This window comes from Myotis nattereri, assembly GCF_964212035.1.
Source record: "Myotis nattereri genome assembly, chromosome: 12".
NCBI lineage: Eukaryota > Metazoa > Chordata > Mammalia > Chiroptera > Vespertilionidae > Myotis > Myotis nattereri.
Genome location: NC_138087.1, coordinates 51,234,787 through 51,255,992, shown reverse-complemented (window position 1 = coordinate 51,255,992; position 21,206 = coordinate 51,234,787). Strand labels below are relative to the sequence as shown.

Genomic DNA, 21,206 nt, shown 5'->3' with positions numbered 1-21,206 from the left:
AGGTTACAAAGCAGAGGATATACATGCAGAAGAAGGAGCAAGAGAGCAATGCAATCAAACAAACATCTACTAAAGGCTCCAAATATCATAAGCAGATACAGAAAGGTGAAAATAAAACCTAGAGAAGATGTGAAGGGTGAAAGTGGCCTGCCGAGCATAGGAAACTGCCTGTGCTCAGGCAGGCATGCAACCACACACACCAACACTCATTATCGATATTGGTTGAACTCCTACAATGTGTCGGGCACTGTGCTAGGCTGTGGAACACCATGGTGAGCAAAGCCAGAGTGTGGAAGAGACAGACATTGATCAAGTAAGTGCACAAACATTTGTAAAGTTGCAATTGTGAGGAGTGCTATGAAGAAAGGGTACATGGTATTATAAGAGAATATAAGAGAGCCCTAGCCAGTCTGGCTCAGTGGATAGAACACTGGCCTGAGGATGAAAGGGTCCCAGGTTCAATTCCGGTCAAGGGCATGTACCTTAGTTGCAGGCTCCTCCCCAGCCCTAGCCCTGGTCAGGGCTCATACAGGAGGCAATTAATCAATGTATTTCTCTCACATTGATATTTCTGTCTTTCCCTCTCTCTTCCACTCTCCCTAAAAATCAATGGAGAAATATCCTCAGGTGAGGATTAAAAATAATAATAGGGAGGAGGAGGAGGAGAGAGAGGAAGAGGAGGAGGAGGAGGAGGAGGAGGAGGAGGAGGAGGAGGAGGAGGAGGAGGAGGAGGAGGAGAAAACATAAAAGAGATTGGCCCAGGCAGAGAGACCAGAGCTTCCTCAATAAGTGATGCCTGAGTTCAGCACTGAGATATGAGAAACGTTAAAAATAGAGAGAGAGAGAGAGAGAGAGAGAGAGAGAAGCAGCCCAGGAAGAGTGTGTGTAACAGCCCTGGATGACAGGTTTGAGGACTGAAAGTAGGCAAAGTGTGGCTAAGACAAAGACAGCCTGGGGAGGTTAGGCAACATGATGGTGGAAGGCAGGGAGGGATCAGGCTCCTCAGAGACTGGACCCCAAGATGGAGTCAGTCTTTATCTCAAAAGCAGTGGGAAGTCATTGAAGGGAGACTGACAGGAATCCTCCCCCCTCCCCCCAAAAGCCTGAAAATGGTAAATGAGACCCCTGTTTACACTTTATCCCCACTTTTCTAGGCATCTCCATTGACTACCCATCTGGCTTAGCCTGAGTAACTGAGCATGCCCAAAATCAGGAAAAAAAAACCCCACAACAAACCAACATTTAATCAACATTGTTAACTTAATTATTTCATTTAAATAATCAGTATTTTTAAATGAATTTTCCATCAGCATACAAGAAAAAAAAAACACCAATTCTGACCCACCATTGAAACAGAAATGCCCAATGTATAAATTCATAATTCAGTATTTAATCTTTCGTTACTTAAAAAATACTGGATTAGGAGTCAAATAGCCTGAGATCTAATTCTGACTCAGCCACTTGCTAGTCACGTGACCTTGATAAGTCTCCAAACTTTAGTCTCACCTATAAAAAGGGGTAATACCTTTTGCCCAACAGACCCTATAGAATTAAAGTGAGAGCCTTGCCCAGCTGGCCTAGTTCAGTGGTTAAACATCTGAGATTACTGTTTGATTCCCGGTGAGGGCACATGCCCAGGTTGCAGGCTCAATCCCCAGTGTGGGGCATGCAGGAGGCAGTCAGTCAATGATTATCTCTCATCATTGATGTTTTTATCTCTCTTTCCCTCTCCTTTCTTCTCTGAAATCAATAAAAATATATTTTAAAAAAAATAAAGTGAGAAAAAAAAATAAAGCGAGAGCCTTTTGTAAGAGAGCAAAACAGCAAATGATATGATTATTAACCTTCCTCTAAATTGCAGAGGAAAATACACACCATATTCCATTCAGATAATGTTTCTCTTAACTTCACATATCTGTTTTGCAATACTGTTACAAAATAATGCTTTATCTTGAAAGTCATTGCCCTCTAATACATTATAAAACTACTTCTTGTGTACATGAAACCACCCAGAGGGAGAACCTTTGAAAAAAATTTTTTTTGTTTCATTTATTTTAGCACAGATAAAAGATTCAGTTCAAGAATTATCACTAAAGTTTTATATTTACTTTTTAGAGAAGGATATATGAAATATACTCAATTCATAAAAAGAGAAGTAGATGTTAAAACAATATGAGATGCTATTTTTCAACCATCACATTGGCAAAATATAAACTCTTGTAGAAACAATCTGTTGAACAGATTTTTGGAAAACAAACATTCTCATCCACTATTGGAGGGTAGAAAATGGAGAAGAATTGGGTTATATCAAGCAAAACTACATGTGTATTTACCCTTTGTGCTAGTAATCCCACTCATAGGAATTTACTCTAAAAATACACCTTTGACATTACAAGAAAACACAGGCATAAGATTATTCATTGCAGCATTATTTATAATTGCAAATATTGAAACATCCCAAAGGCCCATACATAGGAGTTTGGTTGAATAAACTATGGTACATTTACTTAATGGAGTACTAAACAGCTGGAAAACTAAAAAACATAAAACATTTCCATGAAATGACAAATTGATTTCCAGAATATATTATTAAGTGGGGGGAAAACAAGATACTAAAGATTATATGTAGCATGCTGGATTTTGTATATAGTTACATAAATATATAAAATATATATATTCATTTATTTTTACAAAACACAGAAAAGATAAACATAAAACAAATGAATCTGGTTACCTAAGGGGGTTGGGGAAATGGAATAGATGAGATAGAAAGGGGAACTGTTTGAATATAATGTTCTTTATAGCTTTGGATTTTGAACCATGTTAGCATTTTACATATTCAAAAAATTAAATCAACAAGATTGGGGGGAGGGGTGGGAAGACCTACAATTGCAAAGAAAAAAGAATCCAAAAAACTTTTTGAACATAAAGCATTCTGACTATACACTTTCAGTGGGATATATTCTAAGGACAAAAAATATCCTGAACTTTACTTGGTAGGTTTGTTTTAGGTAGTAATGTGGTAAGGCAATTCTGAAACTGTTTTGTGTATATTGCAGGATTGAGCAAATGAGTAAATATATTGATGTTCTGAGGAAACAGAGAGTTCATTGTGGGAGAACAAAGACACAAATATGGAATGGTGCAAGGAGAGGAAGAATCCTCTCCTACTGAACTGGGTATCAGTTAGAGCAGTGGTCAGCAAACTCATTAGTCAACAGAGCCAACTATCAACAGTACAACGATTGAAATTTCTTTTGAGAGCCACATTTTTTAAACTTAAACTATACAGGCAGGTACATTGTTATTAACTTAACTAGAGGCCTGGTGCAAAAAATTTGTGCATGGGGCGGGGCGGGGGGGGGGAGATTTCCTCAGCCCAGTCTGCACCCTCTCCAATCTGGGACCCCTCGGGATGTCCGACTGCCCGTTTAGTCTCGATCCTGGGGATCGGGCCTAAACCAGCAGTCGGACATCCCTCTCACAATACTGGACTGCTGGCTCCTAATCGCTCACCTGCCTACCTGCCTGGTTGCCCGCAACTTCCTCCCCTACCAGCCTAGTCACCTCTCTCTGCCCCCCCCCCCCCGCCAGCCTAATCATCCCCAACTGTCCCCTTGCCAGCCTGGTCTCCCCCAACTGCAACCCCCCCCGCCAGCCTGGTTGCCTTTTACTGCCCCCCCCACTCCCGCCAGCCTGGTCACCCCCAATTGCCCCTCCTCCTGGCCTGGTCATCCCTCACTAACCCCCCTGCCAGCCTAGTCATAGGCAGCCATCTTGTGAGAGTGTGAGGGTCAATTCACGTATTACCTCTTTATTATATAGGATTAGGGTACTCCAAGGCTTAGGAAGAGCCACACTCAAGGGGCCAAAGAGCCGCATGTGGCTCGCGAGCCGCAGTTTGCCAACCACAGATAGAGCTATCATTATGAATTAATGGTTTTTAAAACATGTTTCCTAGTTCTGTCCATTGAGAGAACCTAAAAGCAATTTTAGCCTAGAACAGTGAGTACACATGGCACCCAGGTCTCACTTTCCAAACAGTATTGGGAAAATGCCTAATTTTAAGGTAAACCTGGGACATCTTGCGCCAGAAATTAGGGAAGCACTCAAAACTGAGGAAGATCTGTCAAGGAGATGGAAGAACCAGTTTAAGGGGCTGCCACTTGCCAAATGTGGAACAATTTGAGCATCAAAATAGATAATGACCAGAGCGGATTATAACACACTTAATAAAATAGAATCCACGAGCTCACACTGTCCTTAAAGAGAAACTTTAAAGAAAATGGGAGAAAGTGAAAGTCCTCCTTTATACAAGAACGCCAACTAATAAACATAGGACAGATGGTAAAAATAGAAAATTGTCATTTCACAACTACATAGCAATATTTGACTTCAGGAGTTAATCATTAATGGATGCTAAAGCCATTGGGAGAAAGATGGGGGGAAAGAATATCCACACAGCCCAAAGTATCACAAGTTATTTATTAATTTCAAAGGGAAAAATGAATGTTTATAATGGAGAAATATGGTAGATATTACCTTAACCAAGTGATCAAACTTAACATTAAAAAAACATTGCCACCTCATATGTCCTCTGCTGTGATACACTGAGATGTGTGACACAACATTGCCTATATAGTATTCCTGCCAAAAAAATGTTTAATGTAAGTCTAACCATGGGGAAACAATCAACTGCAAAAGAATAGGCCCAGACTCTTCCAAGATGTCAACATCGTGAATGGAAAAAAAATATTGGCAACCTGTGCTACATTAAAGAACACTTAAAAAAAAAAAGAAAAAGAAAAAATGCAATGTATGAATCCTGCTCAAATCTTCAGTAAAAATAAGTGTTAAATTAAAAAGTATACCATTATTGGGACAATTGCAGAAATTTAAACATGGACTGCATGTTAGAAAATAGTACTGTGTCATGTCCAAATGTCCTGAGTGTGATCATTGCATTTGTGCTTCTGTAGGAAAATATTCTCATTTTTGAGAGATATACACTAAAGGTTGGGGGTTTAGGTATCTAGATGTCTGCAACTGTCAAATGGTTCAGCCAAAAAATACACACATGCACAAAGGGAGAAATGTGACAAAATGTTAAAATGGGTGAATTATGTAAATAGTATATGGATGTCCATTGTATACTTCTTGAAATTTTTCTGTAGGTTTGATGTTTTTCAAAATACAACATGGTGGGAGGAGAAGAGGGAGCTGTTTATACAGTCACTGCAAGAAGACAGCATAGACAATCTGACAAGTAGCCAATATATCTGTTAGGTGGATCCTCACCAAGAGTGCAAGCTCCAGCAGAAAGGATCTGGGAGATACTGCAGATAGCCAATTTGGGCAACATTATTCATTCATTCATTACAGGGTGCCCAGTTAAATTTGAATTTCAGATAAACAACAAACAGTTTTTCAGTATAAGTATGTCCCCCGCTGAGAGGCACTATGGACTGTTCCATGCCCAGGGGAAAGGAACAACAGGACAGTTCAAGATTAGAGCCATTTATATTCCTACTATTTTTATTTAATCAAATTCCACTCTATTTTTATTTTTTAATCTTTATTTTTGAAAGTATTACAGATGTTCCCCCCCATGACCCCTTCTAGCCTGCACCCCCAAAAGCCCCCAACCCCCCATCCCAAGTCTTCACCACCCTACTGCCTGTGAGAAGTTCCAAAACACCCTATTGTCTGGAGAGAAGTTCAAAACAATGAATTTACTTAGAGGGTTGCTTCTGAAAATTTGAGTCATTGTGTTTTGCCCCACTGAATATCATTAAATGCTTTGACCTAGGTTGATTGGGGACCTTCCCCTCCTACAAGAATCTCTGGATGTCTTGAAGTTGCATTTTGACACATTTGGCATCCATAAGGCCAGAGTAGCTCAGAGAAAATATTTACTTGCCCCAAAGCAAGATGACCCCAACCCCTGGCTCCAAAGAAGAGTGATATTGCCCTCCCAAGGACGGTTGGCAATACCTGGGGATACTTTTTTTATTGTAAGTGAGAAGGATGGGATACAGAATAAAATATGGGTCCCTTTAGGAAGGACAAAGGTGAGAATGGATAGCAGCCAACAACATTCATTCCACATCTATTAGGTTTTATATCAAACAAAGCTGTATGTACCCTAACTGACTCAAGGAAGAATCCTAACTCAATTACCTGAGAATTGGGGTGGGGGGAGAAGCAAGCCATGTGAGGATGTTGAAAACTTTAGGCAGACAGTGAAAGAGGAAAGAAGGGTAGAACATTTTAAAGTTTTTGAGTTTATTTTTCATCTATATATATAAAAGCCAAGCAACCTGAACAACAGAACAACTAAAATGACTGGTCTCTATGACGACGCACACTGCAGCAGCCAATTGGTCCCAACCATCCGCCACTCCTCCCCCTGGCTAAGCCCACCTCCGATCGGCCCCCATCAGGGCAGTCTGGCCCCCATTGGGGCAGGCTGGCTGGACCCCACCTGTGCACGAATTGGTGCACCGGGCCTCTAGTCCTATTATAAAATTAGACCTCTGTCAGAGTACTAATACACCATAAGAAGAGAGGGGAATCAAACGTTAATGACCAACTACTGCTGTAGAGCCTGGCTTGTCCTGAATGAAAAAGGGGTTCTGTAATAAACCTAACCAAAAGTAACCTCACAGGGTGATCTGGTCACAAGTTCCTAACTGAGCAGGTCATGGTACTTAATCCCATCCCAGGCCCATAAAAAGTTTATCTTTGCCTTAAGCAAGCTCTGTTCATTGTTTTTATGCATCTAGGTCAGTGATGGCGAACCTATGACACACGAACTCATTTTTTTGGTTGATTTTTCTTTGTTAAATGGCATTTAAATATATAAAATAAATATCAAAAATATAAATCTTTGTTTTACTATGATTGCAGATATCAAAACATTTCTATATGTGACACGGCACCAAAGTTAGGGTTTTTCAAAATGCTGACACGCCGAGCTCAAAAGGTTCGCCATCACTGATCTAGGTTAACACACTTGAAAAGCCTCTTTTTAAGACCCCTGTAAAGCATAACCAACCTGAAGAAAGAACATATTCTTGTTAACCATCCTGTAATCCAAGCATAGAGATTTCACTGCCTTACTTTTCTTCCGCATTCATGTACTAATCTTCTTTACCCTCCCTCCTTAATTCCAAATGTATGAAAGGAACTGCAAAATGTCATTCTGGGAAGCATTTTTCTCACTCTGATGAGATCTTGCATCCAGATGTGTCTTCTGTTTGGTTCAAATAAACTGTTACAAAAATTCTCCACAAGTTTGAATGTGCTTGCATTGACATCCTGCATCTTTCATTCATTCCACAAATATTTTTAGGGAGTCTACCATGAGCCAGATAATGATCTAGGTCCTACAGGATATACTGATAAAATTGCCAAGTCTCTGCCCTTGTTAAACTTAAGTTCTTATGGAGTGATACAAGCAAGAAACAAATTACCATGACAAATAGTCTTTTGTTGTTTTGTGTGTGTTTTTTTTGACAAATAGTTAAGTGACATGGCAGGTGACAAAGTGCACATAGTGCTACAAGGGAAAAAAAAAAAAAACAGACCAAGTGAGGGGAAGGCAGAGGAGAGGGCAGCAGACAGCAATTGAAATGAGTGGCAAGAATTGCTCTCATTGAGAATGTGAGCAAAGCATTGAAGGAGATGGAGGTGTGACCAATAGACACCAAAGGGAGGGAAAGCTTTCTAGGCAGAGGGAACAGGCAGTGCAAAGCCCTGGCATGATGAAGGAATTGCAAAAAGGCTAGTATAGCTTGGGTGGAGTGAGTCAGAGGAATAAAGAGTGCGATCAGAAATAAAAGGAGGGGCTTTGTAGCCACTTTAAGGACTTTGGGTGTTACTCCCAGAGAATTGAAGAGCCACTGAGGGATTCGGAGAGGGGAGATAGTAATCTGCCTCCACCTGAACATGAGTTTTCTGGCTACAGTGCTGGGAACAGATGAGGAGGGCAAGGATGAAAGCTGATGATTGCAACAATGCATCAGAGCCATGGTGGTGACTAACATCAGGTTGGGAGCAGCAGAAGTGGTGAGGAGTCAATGGACTCTGGACATAGTTAAAGGGGGAGCCAATACAATTCACTAACGAAGTGAATAAAATGCACTAAGGGGGAAAAACTGGCTGACAACGCTATGAACACAACCTCTGCACTTCTGACTCCATGGCCCTCCAGGAAAAACAGCACTGGCACAGTGTTTGTTAAAGGTTAACTTGTCCAGAGGTGCCACAACGTTCAGCTTCTGGTTCAAGGGAGAAGACACACTGTAACACATGGAGCAATATTAACGTCTTCTGAGCCAAACAGGCCCCACATTTCTGCTCCAAGTTGTTGGAAAAAATGTCTAGACCGTGAAGCAGTCACACAAACAATCTGAGAAACTCAATTCCCTCCAGTCACATAAAAAAAAAAAAAATTTTTTTTTTAAACCAAACTTTTCAATTTAATTTTTTGGGTCCCCATGACCAATTTAAATTGTCATTGCAGTATGATATAGACAGAGGTATATTAACTGTCAATATCCTTTGATTAATACCGGTATCCTCAAGATGAATCTTGTTAAAGAACAAAATTCAACTGAATAAATCTGCAGGTCTAATTGGTTTATTAATTGATTCATGAGTCAATTAATGAGTCAGCATCCCATCTAGCAACTAGAAGGGCACTACAAGGAATTGTACAAAATGGAAGGTTGTTTTAGACAGAAAGATGGTAGGACAAGAAAGGTAAAAGAGTGGATTATTTCAGGCAAGATCACCTTCCCTTAGCGAAGGGCAGGGGGTTCTTACTGGGCATATTACCTCACTAGTGCTGATCAGGAAATTTCAAATTGAATTAAAATTCCACTCCTGTGATTAGTTTAGGTATTAAGTCTTGGTGGGGCTAATCACAGTGACTGCATTTTGGGTCTGCTATTTCTTAACAAACTTCAAAGCAAGTTTAGAATAAAAGTTAGGTTTTTGGAGGTGCACTGAAGAAAATGCAAATAAAGAAATATTTAAAATCCTTAAAAAGATATATCTTCCATTGCTCCTCTAGAACTTTTCCTAAACCAGTTCTTGTGTGCAAGAATTACTCCACTGGGTGAGGCAACGCTACTGTCCCTTAATAAATGTAATCATGTATCACCAAGCTCCCTTTGGACTCTATTAAAGGCACTGTCTGCCTGTCAAACAGGTTACTGGCTTGATTCCCATGTATTTTTCAGAACCAAAGCATTTGGATGTGGCATGGATTAAATGACTTAACATTTGTAAAGCCCCCAGACCAGTTCCTGGCAGTAGCCAGTACTTATGGGTTCATCATTATTTTAAGACCAAGGCCTCACAGGATCTCATGAATTTAAGTTTAAATGTTTCAAAGCAGAGCAATCAAAACTATCACATTTTCTCAACGCTCTGGGGTGTTTGCCAGCTCCAGGTGTGCAATTTTCGTTCAAAAATTCGAGCACATCTCTTGGGTCATCTTTTTAGATTACACATGTTCTTAAAAACACCGCTCTGTGTTGTTTTTGTTGAAGTAAAACTAATACGTACACCGTCTAAGAAAAAAAGCAAAGCCTTTCCCTCCACCATACTGAGAGCTGGGTGAGCAGCGGATGCTGAAACAGGATGGGCACTTCTACAGGACCGGCAACCAAGGCCTCCGCGGAATGACCAGGAAAATGGCAAGAACACTAAAGACCTCACACCCGGCAACCGGGAGCCTCCAGGGGCAAGCCGGGCTTGCGAGCCTACCCCGGCAGCGGCCGACCGCGGGCTCCGAGTCTCCCTCGGAGAAACAGAGGTTTCCTTCCTACGCCTCCCCGCCTCCCCGGTAGAGAGGAGACCTGGGCGAGGAGGACGGGGCACAGACGCCACGGCCTGATAGGACGTCCTTTCTCCGGAGAGTCAGCGCGCGGCGGCGGCGGCGGCGGAAGTGGGCGTGGCGCTGCGGGGGCGGGGCGAGGCGGGGCGGGGCTGGAGGCGGGCGGCCCTTCGGCTGGGCGCGCGTTTCCGGCGTGAGCGGCGGAGCTCTCCGGCGGGGGCAACCCCCGTCTCCCAATCGCGCACAATGAGCCAGCGCTGAGCGCCGGAAGTGGGGCCGAAAGACAACACAGAGAGGGAGCCCAGCCCGGACCGAGGGAGGCGGAGGAGCGCCGCGGAGGTGGTGAGTGTTGCGAGCGTCTTCTCCGCGCGTCCCTCCCAGACTCGCCTCCCGGGTGAGTCTCCGATAGGCTCCCCGGTCCCCAGACTGGAGGGCGGGCCCCGCCCAGCAGTTACGTTGGCTTCATCCTCCGCTGGCCTCGGTCCCAGGGGCCAGGCCAGCGGGGACCCAGCTATCGGGTTCGAGCCCGTATCTCCACTTTCTGTCAGACCCTGCAAGGGCCGAAGAAGAAGGGGTTTAGGTGGAGGCCAGCCCGGGGGGCCTCGGAACCCATCAGGGAGGTAGGTCACTTCCTGCTTCCTGGTACCCGCGGTGGGTGGCTTCGTGGCCGAGAGTATGGGGACGCTTCCTCTTTCTCCGCCTCCGGTCCCAAAGGGTGGAAACTGAGGCAGATCGGGGGCGGGGCGATCCGATGGGGAACGTAGAGGGGAAATTGCAGTTTGTGACAAAAACGAAACTTGTCTGGGGTTGGAGGAGGAGGACGGGGAAGCGTCGCTGGAGTTGTTTCTTGGTTGGAAACCCAGCCCCTTTGACTGGAGCGGACCCTCGGTGGGGCCTCCGTCACCCGAGCGACCGAAGCCATCGGTCTGAATCGGGGTGGTGAGGTGAGCCAAGGTCCCGGGACGCGGAGGAGGGACGGGAACGTGGAGTTTTAAGGACTCTTTCGGGAGTTTTCTAACAGTATAGGCTTGGGATGAAGGTTTTTCTTTTTGTTTTGTTTTTTAAGAGAAGCGCTTTTGTCATATAGGTAAAACTTGGTCTGAGTAACAGTGTTTAATACTCCACTTCTCGAGACTATAGGGAGCTTCCTTCAGTCACAGGTTTAATCTTCATGTTAAACTAGAGGCCCGGTGCACGAAATTCTTGCACTGGCGGGGGGGGGGGGGGTCCGCGGACGGGGGTCGCTCAGCCTGGCCTAGGCCCTCTGGCAGTCCTGGAGCCCTGGTGGGGAGCAGGCCTAAGCCTCAGTTGGACAGCCTTAAGTTTGCCACCGAGCTGGGAGAGGCTCCCGCCATAGCAGGTTGGGAGCCGGGCTCAGGGCTTCTGGCCGAGCAGTGCTCCCTCTGTGGGAGCGAACTGACCACCAGGGGGGAGCTCCTGAGTTGAGCATCTGCCCCCTGGTGGTCAGTGCGCATCATAGCGGCTGGTCGTTCTGCTGTTTGGTCGATTTGCATATTAGCCTTTTATTATATAGGATTGTAAGTACTAATTTTCATGATGAATATCATAGGATAAGCCTCCTACCTTCTAGTGTAACACACTGATTATTGGAGTGTGATGAAAATTAGGGGAGGGGGGGAGTTTCTTTTTATTTATTTATTTATTTTAAATCTTTAAATTCTTTATTAGTTAAGGAATTACAAATGTGTCCTCATTCACACCCATTAACCCCCATCCTCCTGAGGAGGGAAGTTTCTTATGGGCTTTTGAGCATCTGTGCAATACTTGTGGTATTTGGTACACTAGGTATGATATCTTGTTATAGTTTGATTTTCCCCCAAAATGCTTTCTTTCAGGTGCAAGTAAGGAAAGTGAAGTCAAAGACCATGGGAGATACAGCAAAACCTTATTTTGTGAAGCGTGCTAAAGACCGGGGAGCTATAGAAGATGAGGATTTCAGAAGGGGTCACCCTCAACAAGATTATTTAATAATGGATGATTATGCCAAAGGCCATAGCAATAAAATGGAAAAAGGCCTTCCCAAGAAAAAAATTACACCAGGGAATTATGGGAATACTCCTAGAAAAGGACCATATGCTGTTTCCAGCAATCCATATGCATTTAAAAACCCAATTTACAGTCAGCCTGTTTGGGTAAATGACAACCACAGAGATCAAAGTAAGAGATGGCTATCAGATGAACTTGCTGGTAGTTCAGAGAGTTGGAGAGAATTCAGACTGGGACCTAGAATTCCTGCTATGAACCGACCAAGAAAAGACTCCTTTCAAGAAAGTGAAGATGGATATCGGTGGCAAGATGGAAGAGGCTGTAGAGCTGTAAGGCGACTATTTCACAAAGACCCGACAAGCCTGGAAACCATGTCAGAAGTGGAAACAGGAAACCATGGTAATGTGTTGCAATCTGTCAAGTTAACAACCCAAAGTCAGCAAAGTCTTTTCTTTTTCATCCAAATGAGTTTTATTATTTTTAGCAATGCAGTTCAAATTTTTCATAGTTTCTGCTTATTTAATATAATTATTTTAAGGATTGCAGTTGTGATACATGTGTATATTGGTCCCTTTAAAAGTTTCCTTTGCCATAATGCTCATTTTACTTTAGTCAACATATTTCCTGTTGGTGTTTTTTACATAAGAGGGTGATCATATCCTCCTGCAGACTATATCATAATTTCTGAGTGTGTGTATATAATGTCTAAATCATGTATCACAGTTTTGTATTTGAATAATTAAATGACAGACTGTGAAGATTTTAAAAATCTTATTTGATATAAAAGCACAATATAGACTGCATATAGCTCCTGCCACAGAGGGAGAGGTGGGTAGTCCAAGATTTTTTTATTTTTCCTCAAAAGTGAGCTTTGCAAACGTGTTGAGAGATACTAAGTTTAGAAGTCAGAAATACACATAAAAGCTTTACCTTTTAGTTTCAAACCAGAAGCCTATTCTGACTGCCCTACGTGTTTGATAATAATTTCCCCAAAGCATTATACATTTTTCTAAAAGGTGAATAGATTTTGTCCATGTACCAATGATATCTGTAAACAGGAAAATTATTTTTATCTAATGGACAGTAATTACTAAAATAAAGTCATACATTTTCAGAAAAAAATAAAACTAATATTTAGTCTGAAAATGCAAAGTATGGTTAGAAAATTCTTCTTGGAAAAATGGACTATTACGTTTGTTGACTTTGTTGTTTTTGACTTTGTTGTTTTTGTTGTTAACGTTAATCCTCACTGAGGATATTTTTTCCATTGATTTTAAAGAGAGTGGAAGGCACGGGAGAGACAGAAAGAAACATCGATATGAAAGAGATACATCAATTGGTTGCTTCCCACATGAGCCCGACCAAGATCAGGCCAGGGATTAAGCCTGCAACCAAGGTGCATGCCCTTGTCTGGAATCGAACCTGAACCCCTTCAGTCTGAAGGTCAACTCTCTAACCACTGAGCAAACTGGCCAAGGCTGCCTGCTTTGTTTTTTTTAAGCAACTTAGTTATGCTCTTTTCCCTTTCCTTCCCCTATTGAATAAGCTATTATGTCTTACTAATTTTACTACCAAAATTATTCCTGTTAATTTTACTACTGAAATCGGTCTTCTTTATATTCCCAGTCTGTAGTTCTTCCTCATTTCTGCTACCAAATCAGCCTAGCTAAACACTTGGCCTCCATCATCACTCCTGGTTGGCTTCCTATTAAAAACAATTTCTTCCTAAAAACTTAAAGCAGTTCCTGACTGACTATAAAATAATGAGAGAAAGAAATGGAGTGCTGGGCCTGGGGAGTAGTGAGGGAGAGGCGGTTGACACTTTTTAAATAGGCTGATCAAGGTAGCCCTCACTGAGGTAGTGAGGGAGCCAGCACTGGGAATTTTTGAGGAAAACGTCCTCCACTCCCACCCCTGTGTAAAGGCCAAGACAGAGCGTGTACATTCCAGGAAGAGCAAGGAAGCCAGTGTGGCTGCAGGAAAGGAGGCCATATAGAATGAGTTGCAAACTAGCTAGCACTTTTACAGGTTTTGGTTTTGTGTGTGTGTGTGTGTGTGTTTCTTTTAATTTAAGTGCAGGTAGGCAATGTTGGCACTTTCTAGGCCCTTTTCCTTCATATTATCTCACAATGGCGTGTGTGTGTGTGTGTGTGTGTGTGTGTGTGTGTGTGTGTTTTAAACCTGTAGGACATTTGTCACCTGTACATTTATAAGTCTTAATAGGGAAAACATCATGTTCTGTCTTTATAGGGTCTTATGAAAGTATAAAATGGGAAGAAAAGGTGTTATTTTATATTTTTTTAAATAGGAAAAGCAAAAGAAAATGCTTTGAATCAAATAGCCAAAACAGAATGAGGTATTAGGAATCAAATGCATGGGAGAGATCAAACCTTAGCCTCGGAAATCTTGAAGCTGTAAAGAACTTGAAGGAATTGTCTGTCATGATATACCAAAGGTAGAAGAATCACAATTTTACAAAGCAGGAAGCTGTGGCTCAGAGAGGTTAAATTTATCCAGACTTGTTTATGTAGAATGGTAGATGAGTTTATGTAGAATGGCAGATGAGGAAGTGAAACTGAAATCATGTACGTACTGTGCTGCTCTGGCTGCTAACTCAGCGTCACTGGACCTGCAGTCTGACAGAGGGAAACTGCACACGCATGGAATTTCTGGACTTTCGTTTGTGTTTTTCTTTTTAAAATTTTGTGTGATTTTAAGTATTTGTGTATTACTGTGTCGGACATGGACATTTTAACTTAGTTATCAGTAGTTGGTCTTTTAGAAAAGAGAATTTGATGTTGAGCAGCATTATGTAAAGAAAGGTTTATAGATCAAGAGTTCGCAACCAGAAAGATATTAAAAGGGACTGTTTACATACCAAAAACCTCTTATATGTATTTGTATTTCATTTTAAAAGAAGTTGATTTTGAGAGGTTTTGAATAGGAAATGCATCGTTACTATCTTTTTATTGAAAGCTCCCGTGTTTTCTCTATGTGAAATACAGATGATTCTTTCACAAATGCTAATTAAAGATCTTTTCAGTCTCTATTTCTTGAAAATCTTCATACAGGAAATATTAAGCTTTGGTATAACATTGCTCACTGTAGAGAGAAATTTAAACTTTGCACTACACTCAGAGATTCCTAAAAAGGATCTCATTAAAGGAACAGAAATTTTCCTGAAATCAAACTTGTCTTAATAAGGAAGGATCTTATTAAATGATGTGAGAAAATGTAGTGAAATTATTTCGAGTTGCTTTGTTTTTAATACTACCTATTTTTCATTACCACTTACACATCATCTCTCAAATAACCTAGGTTGCCAATTTATCGTATTTGGGACAGTTCCATTAATAATCTTAGCTGGAAAACATCCATTCAAATACACATGTCCTTTGTGAATGGAACAATGGTTCATATGCAAGAAAAATATGGGAACTTAGAATACTGTATATAGAGAATTCATTCATATTACCAAAAAACTTGGGATAAGCCAGGTAGTCTAAATAATTATGGGAATTTTTTTAGCAAAACCCAGCTTTGCTTTCCCGATTCCCAACAGCTAGATTTTATTTGATCATTTTTACTATGCAGGCCTGTGAGGTTCAGGTTATATTGCCTTATCAGTACTGGTCTGTTCTAGTTGTGAATGAGTATGCTGCAAGAAGGGATTTTAATTAATTCTTTTTAGTTTGTATGTTGTTACAAGGCTGAATTTAAGAATTTCATCTATGCTTTAATCTCTGTTTCAAATCCCTTTGCTTTGACCTAGCCATGTGTCTCTGCACAAGTCACTTATTTTCTTGGACCAGCATTTTCCCTATCTGTACAATGGGAGTAATTTTAGCATCCATGACAGGATCACTGTAGGGATTAAATGAGGCAATGCCATATAAACTGTTTGCATTGCATCTGTTGTATAATAAAATACTCTGTAATGGTAGCTGCTGTTATCATCAGCATCAGACAAAATTTCTGCAGCCACCTGCTTCTCTAGTAAAAACAGTAAGGAGTTAATTGTGGTCTCTGGAGGGAAATTGAAGTCATTCTTTCTACAAAATGACAGCAAATATAGTTACATTTAGAAGTCTTTGTGAATAGGAGAGAGGAGGGATTAAAAAAGGAATTTGGTTCTATATCAGTTAGTGTTTTGTGAACTAATATGGACTTTCTTAATGGGTATTGCACATGTTGGTGTAAATCTCTAGTGTTTGCCTAAGTGAGAAACTTCCGTCCTGAATACTGAAATCAGATGCAATTTTTTTTAAGTTGGTAATGATAAACAAATGAAATGAAAATAGACATTCTTTAAAGTAAAAGAAATGCCTATCTCAAAAGTTTAGGCAGACCAAGAGTACTGTCCTTAAAAGATTGATATTTTAATTGGGAGTAGGGAGAGTATTTAAAAGCAAGTATCAAGGTGTAGACTGATTTTTTTCTTCCAATGACTACTTTTTACTATTTTGTTAGATCTATGTTGGTTGCTTTTAAAAATAAAACTGTATTTGTCCTAATACTTTAGTTTTGTTTAATTGCCACTTACTGTAGTACAGAAACTGTTTGCAGAATTTCACTATATTCATCTTATGGTTGTTTGAACACAGTGCTTGCTGATTTCCCTTTAGAACTGTTAGCAGGTAGCTTTTGTAAAATAAAGGTCCTGTATCTCCCTTTTCTGATAGAGTTTTTTTTCAACCAACTGATTTATTGTAGCTGCTATACAAGTAGTAAGTTCCAGTGGAAACTTGACAGGAATTGCCTTATGCAGGGCATTGCAGGTTTCTATTTTCAGACTAGTTATTGGTAAGCCATTTAGAAACTTTATTTCCATTCAAGTCATTCAGTCTATTTATCACAATTTTAATTGGAGAAATGAATTTAACTTTAATTGCATGTGTTACTAATAGTTTCATTTTTCAGAACTTGAGGGAAGTTATCCAAGTTATTTACGACAATTTTTTTATAAAGCAATTCCACAATCACCTTTAGTTTCACAAGTATTCAGTGTGCATGCCATTGAAGAAGTGAAAGTGAAAGTAAAGATAAAATGGGAAGTAGTTGTCCTCAGTAAATAAAATTTTGGCTTAAACTTCTTGATATTAATGTGGGGAGACAATTATGTGAAGACTGAATTTTCACTTCAGATAAGAATGTAGTTGATTTCTGAGATCTTTGGAAACATATTTATTGTCCATCTGCTCTGTTGATATTGTTCACTTATGAAAATGAAAGCAAATGTGGATAGTTTTCATTAGAATAACAGGTATACTTACAAGTACACTAGAATATAGTAGATACATGTACATTATATATTATGATATATTAGGTATATTAGAACAGGTATACTCACCTTCAGAGGATACTTTCAGCAGTATACCAAAAGATGATAAAATCAAATTATATGATTGAAGTAGAATTCCTTTTAAGTTTAAAACACACCTATTTCTATGGATTAATGTATGTAAATGAGGTGCTTAATGAATATTCAGACATTCTATCCATGCCTATCCCTTTCCTTATGCTCTGTGTTCACTTGTCATTCAGATATTATACGATTTCATTAATTAATATAAAATTCTGCTTTTTAGTCAGTTCTGTTATTTAATATCACCAATAATATTTTTTCCCTAACTTAAGAAGATAAGATGCAGAAGTCCAGACCTAGGAAGCCACGAAGGACTAGAAATGGGGAAAGTGAACTGGACGGGGACTTGGAAGGCCCTGTGATCGATGAGTCTGTGCTTTCAGCAAAGGAGCTCCTGGGTTTACAGCAGGCTGAGGAGCGATTGAAAAGGGACTGCATTGACAGGCTGAAAAGGGTAACAACTTTTATTTGTTAGTTAAAATCCTTGTTTTGTTTAAACTGTGTTAGTAATTGGGGATATGTGCTTTGGTGAATTAGATATCCTACTTTGTTTATTAGTATTGAAACACTGAAAGCTACAAGTGATAGTCAGTTTGATTTAATGAATTACTTAAATAAAAATGACTATTAAGATAGTGAGAGAGTGACAGTAACATATTAACAATTTTAAAAGTGGAGGGGAAATCATCTGCCTAATTTTTGTTGACCTGTAGTTTTAAAGATATATATCTTATAAATCTCTTCAAATTATAGCGACCAAGAAACTACCCTACAGCAAAGTACACCTGCAAACTTTGTGATGTTTTCATTGAATCTATTGCATTTGCCCATAAGCATATCAAAGAGAAGAGGCACAAGAAAAACATTAAGGTAAATTTAAAGTAACCAAAACAAATGTTTACCTGTCAGTTGTTATTTCTTGTCTTTGTGACTTTCCTCTCCTTAATAACTTTGCTACCTATATTATTGAATTTACCCAAAATACTTTATGCTGCTCAGACATGTTTTACTGGGTAGTCTTATGAATTTCCTTAAGGACACTATGAAGATGAACAAAGTCTTTGATAGGACTTTAGTATATGTCGTTATGCCAGTAATAAAATAATTTGTCGTTGCTGTTTTTAATATTCTTTTTTTAGCACTTTTTTCTTATTCCTGCCTTCCTGCTATTATTACTTTATGTGCATGAAGAAATGTTTGATAACATGAAAACTAACACAGCTAAAGTAAAAGGGAAGGCTAAGAATATACTATAATGTTGTCTTGGTAAATGGTAGAAGGTTAAAAAAGTGTGTCACTTTTTAATCTCAACATTGATCTTAAAAGGAGAAGCAGGAGGAAGAGTTGCTCACTACGTTACCCCCGCCTACGCCCTCCCAGATAAATGCAATTGGTATTGCCATTGACAAGGTTGTACAGGAGTTTGGGTTACTCAATGAGAACTTGGAACAGAGACTAGAAATTAAACGTATCATGGAAAATGTGTTCCAACACAAGTTGCCAGGTATTTTCTAGATTTGTTTTTCTATTTACCTAGCTAAAGGTACTTCAGTCATTTTACCTACTAGTAATAATTTTCACCTAATAGAAATTGATTTGCCATATCTTTATTTTTTGCCTGTTTTTGTTTTTCCTGGCTTCCCCTGAGGAAACAAAGACTTTTACATTCATTGTCATTAAACCTGTTTTCATTTGAATTTCATTATGTGCATGTACTTGAAATTAAATGCCCCATGTTAGTGGGGCACTATGGGACTCTAGTGTATATATTTGTTTACCTTTCTACCTATTTAAATTGACATAATATTTTGAGTTAAAATACAGAGAAGTATGTTGGAGTCAGTTTCATGTATCTGTGTCCAAAAAAGGTTCTATTTAACCACACTTAAAGACTTATAATATCTAAAATGAGCTTTGCAAACTAATTTGTAATAGATTTTGTGTACTGTTGAATTCATTCTCCGTATTATGTCTGTGGAGCCATGGGAAACTATGTTTTAGGATGTTTCTCAAGTGATTCTAAAACACAGCTAGGGTTGAAATCATTGTTTTAATTATTACCATATTACCCATAGAACCATTTGCTCCACTGTAAGATCATTACATATATAGTGTATCATTCATATTCATACATGCTTTCATAAAAATAAAGGGTGAGAATTTGCTCATTTCATTATATAGGGACCTCATTCTTTATGTTGTAGATAGTTCCTGAAAAGCCACTTATAATTTTGATGTATTTGGCCATAGACTTCCATTATAAAATTGAATGTATTTTTTCCATGGGAAACTTTTAAAGCCCAAAGAAATCACTTGACTTAACCTGGGGGAAAAAAACCCACAAAGTTTCCTGATGAGAAAGGATACAATTTTGGCACAATGGTGGTAAAACATTGAGTGGTAAATATAGGCCATATACACACTTTTCTCTGAAAAGTGAATCACATGTTGCCTAGTGTTTTATATAAGTCATATAATTATTTTTCATAAGTTTTCCTAAAGGGATTATATTATGTTAAATGCTTTTTGTTTATCGTATGAGTATTCCTATTAAAAATCTTTATGCTGAAGGTCATTTTTATGATTATTGGTCTATAGAAACAAAATCTTTATAGTAAATTACACCTTATGTGGCCTTTCTAAAAGGTGAAGTGTTTGCATTAACTCTTTAGTATACTGTCAGGTTTATAAATATAAAACAAAGTTAGCCATTTCTTTTCATTTTCACATTTAAACATTTTAAAAATGATAGCAAGTAGTATTTTTTGCACAAAATGTGAAATAATAATTTAGGAATTTTTAAAATATATTTTACAACTGAAAAGAGTAGCCTTGATGCTAAATCACTGTCAATGCAGTCTTCCCTATTAAATAAAATAAAATAAAATAAAATAAAGAGCAAAAAGTCACCCTTGCTATCCTTTGTTTATGCCAGACTTGAATAGTGTTTTGCTTTTGTGTATAGTTTTAATTGATGGTCCTATTTCTGAAATAACAGTGTTTTGTTATAACTTTCAAGAAATTTTACCTTATTTATGACTTTTATGTATTTACTTTTTTTTTTAGATTGTTCTCTAAGATTATATGGGTCATCCTGTAGCCAATTGGGTTTCAAAAATTCGGATGTAAACATTGACATTCAATTTCCAGCCATTGTAAGTACAAAATGAAATGTTGGAATTTTCATAGAGTGATATGGAAATTCTGTATTTCAAATATGAATATAGTTTAGAGATTTGCAGATTCTTTTAAGTGTAATGATGGCAGCTTTTTTTCCTAAAATTTCTATTTCTATTTTCTTTTGCCTATCTTCAGCTTGAGGGCATTATTTCAAATACTCTACAGTTCTTCATACTTACTTTACTCTTTAGATCTTTCATACATCAAATACTGGTATTCTTACCATGTGAATCTTATGGGACTATTTAGGTTCAGTTAATTTGAAATGATTAAATTACCTTGGGAAAGTCAACTTTCCAGTGCAGGAAAGAATTTTAGATGTTATAAACAGTGTAGATATATAACTTTTATGACCTGAAAGCTTAATTTGCTTCTGGGTTTCCTCTCTTATACACCTACTTTATTAAAATAATTATGCTTTTTTTTTTTTATTCCCTCCTATCCCCCGCCACTCAAAAATAATTATGCTTTTGAAGAACCACACATGACCTAACTTTCTGGTTTAAACATGACTCAGAAAAACTTTTGATGAGTCAGAATTTTAAAACTGGGAGGCACTTTAGTAGATTATCCATTTATCCACTAGTGGTTACCATGGCCCAGTGGGTAGATGGTTCGTGCCCATTTAATTTACCTGGGTTGCTAGTTCAAATACAAATTCCTGGGTTCTACTCACAGATGTTCTATTTCACAGCCTCATTCTTTGCCATCCTGGGTACTGTTGCGCCATGGTCAGCTGACCAATAGATTTTACTATTCTTTTAACCTTAAATTATGATTAGTAATTTACCAGCACAGCAGTTTTGA

The 21,206-nt window shown here is 39.1% G+C and overlaps 1 protein-coding gene across 1 annotated transcript in view; it reads left to right on the top strand.

The window, feature by feature from the left end:
• The first annotated feature begins 10,112 nt into the window (after window positions 1–10,112).
• Window positions 10,113–21,206, top strand: part of TUT7 (terminal uridylyl transferase 7) — a 57,662-nt gene continuing 46,568 nt past the window's right edge. Inside the window, exons 1-6 of the mRNA XM_081103645.1 lie at window positions 10,113–10,189; window positions 11,704–12,253; window positions 17,495–17,673; window positions 17,973–18,089; window positions 18,546–18,723; window positions 20,286–20,374. Coding sequence (XP_080959771.1) covers window positions 11,734–12,253; window positions 17,495–17,673; window positions 17,973–18,089; window positions 18,546–18,723; window positions 20,286–20,374 — 1,083 coding nt within the window. The 5' untranslated portion in view covers window positions 10,113–10,189; window positions 11,704–11,733. The remainder of the gene's footprint in view (window positions 10,190–11,703; window positions 12,254–17,494; window positions 17,674–17,972; window positions 18,090–18,545; window positions 18,724–20,285; window positions 20,375–21,206) is intronic.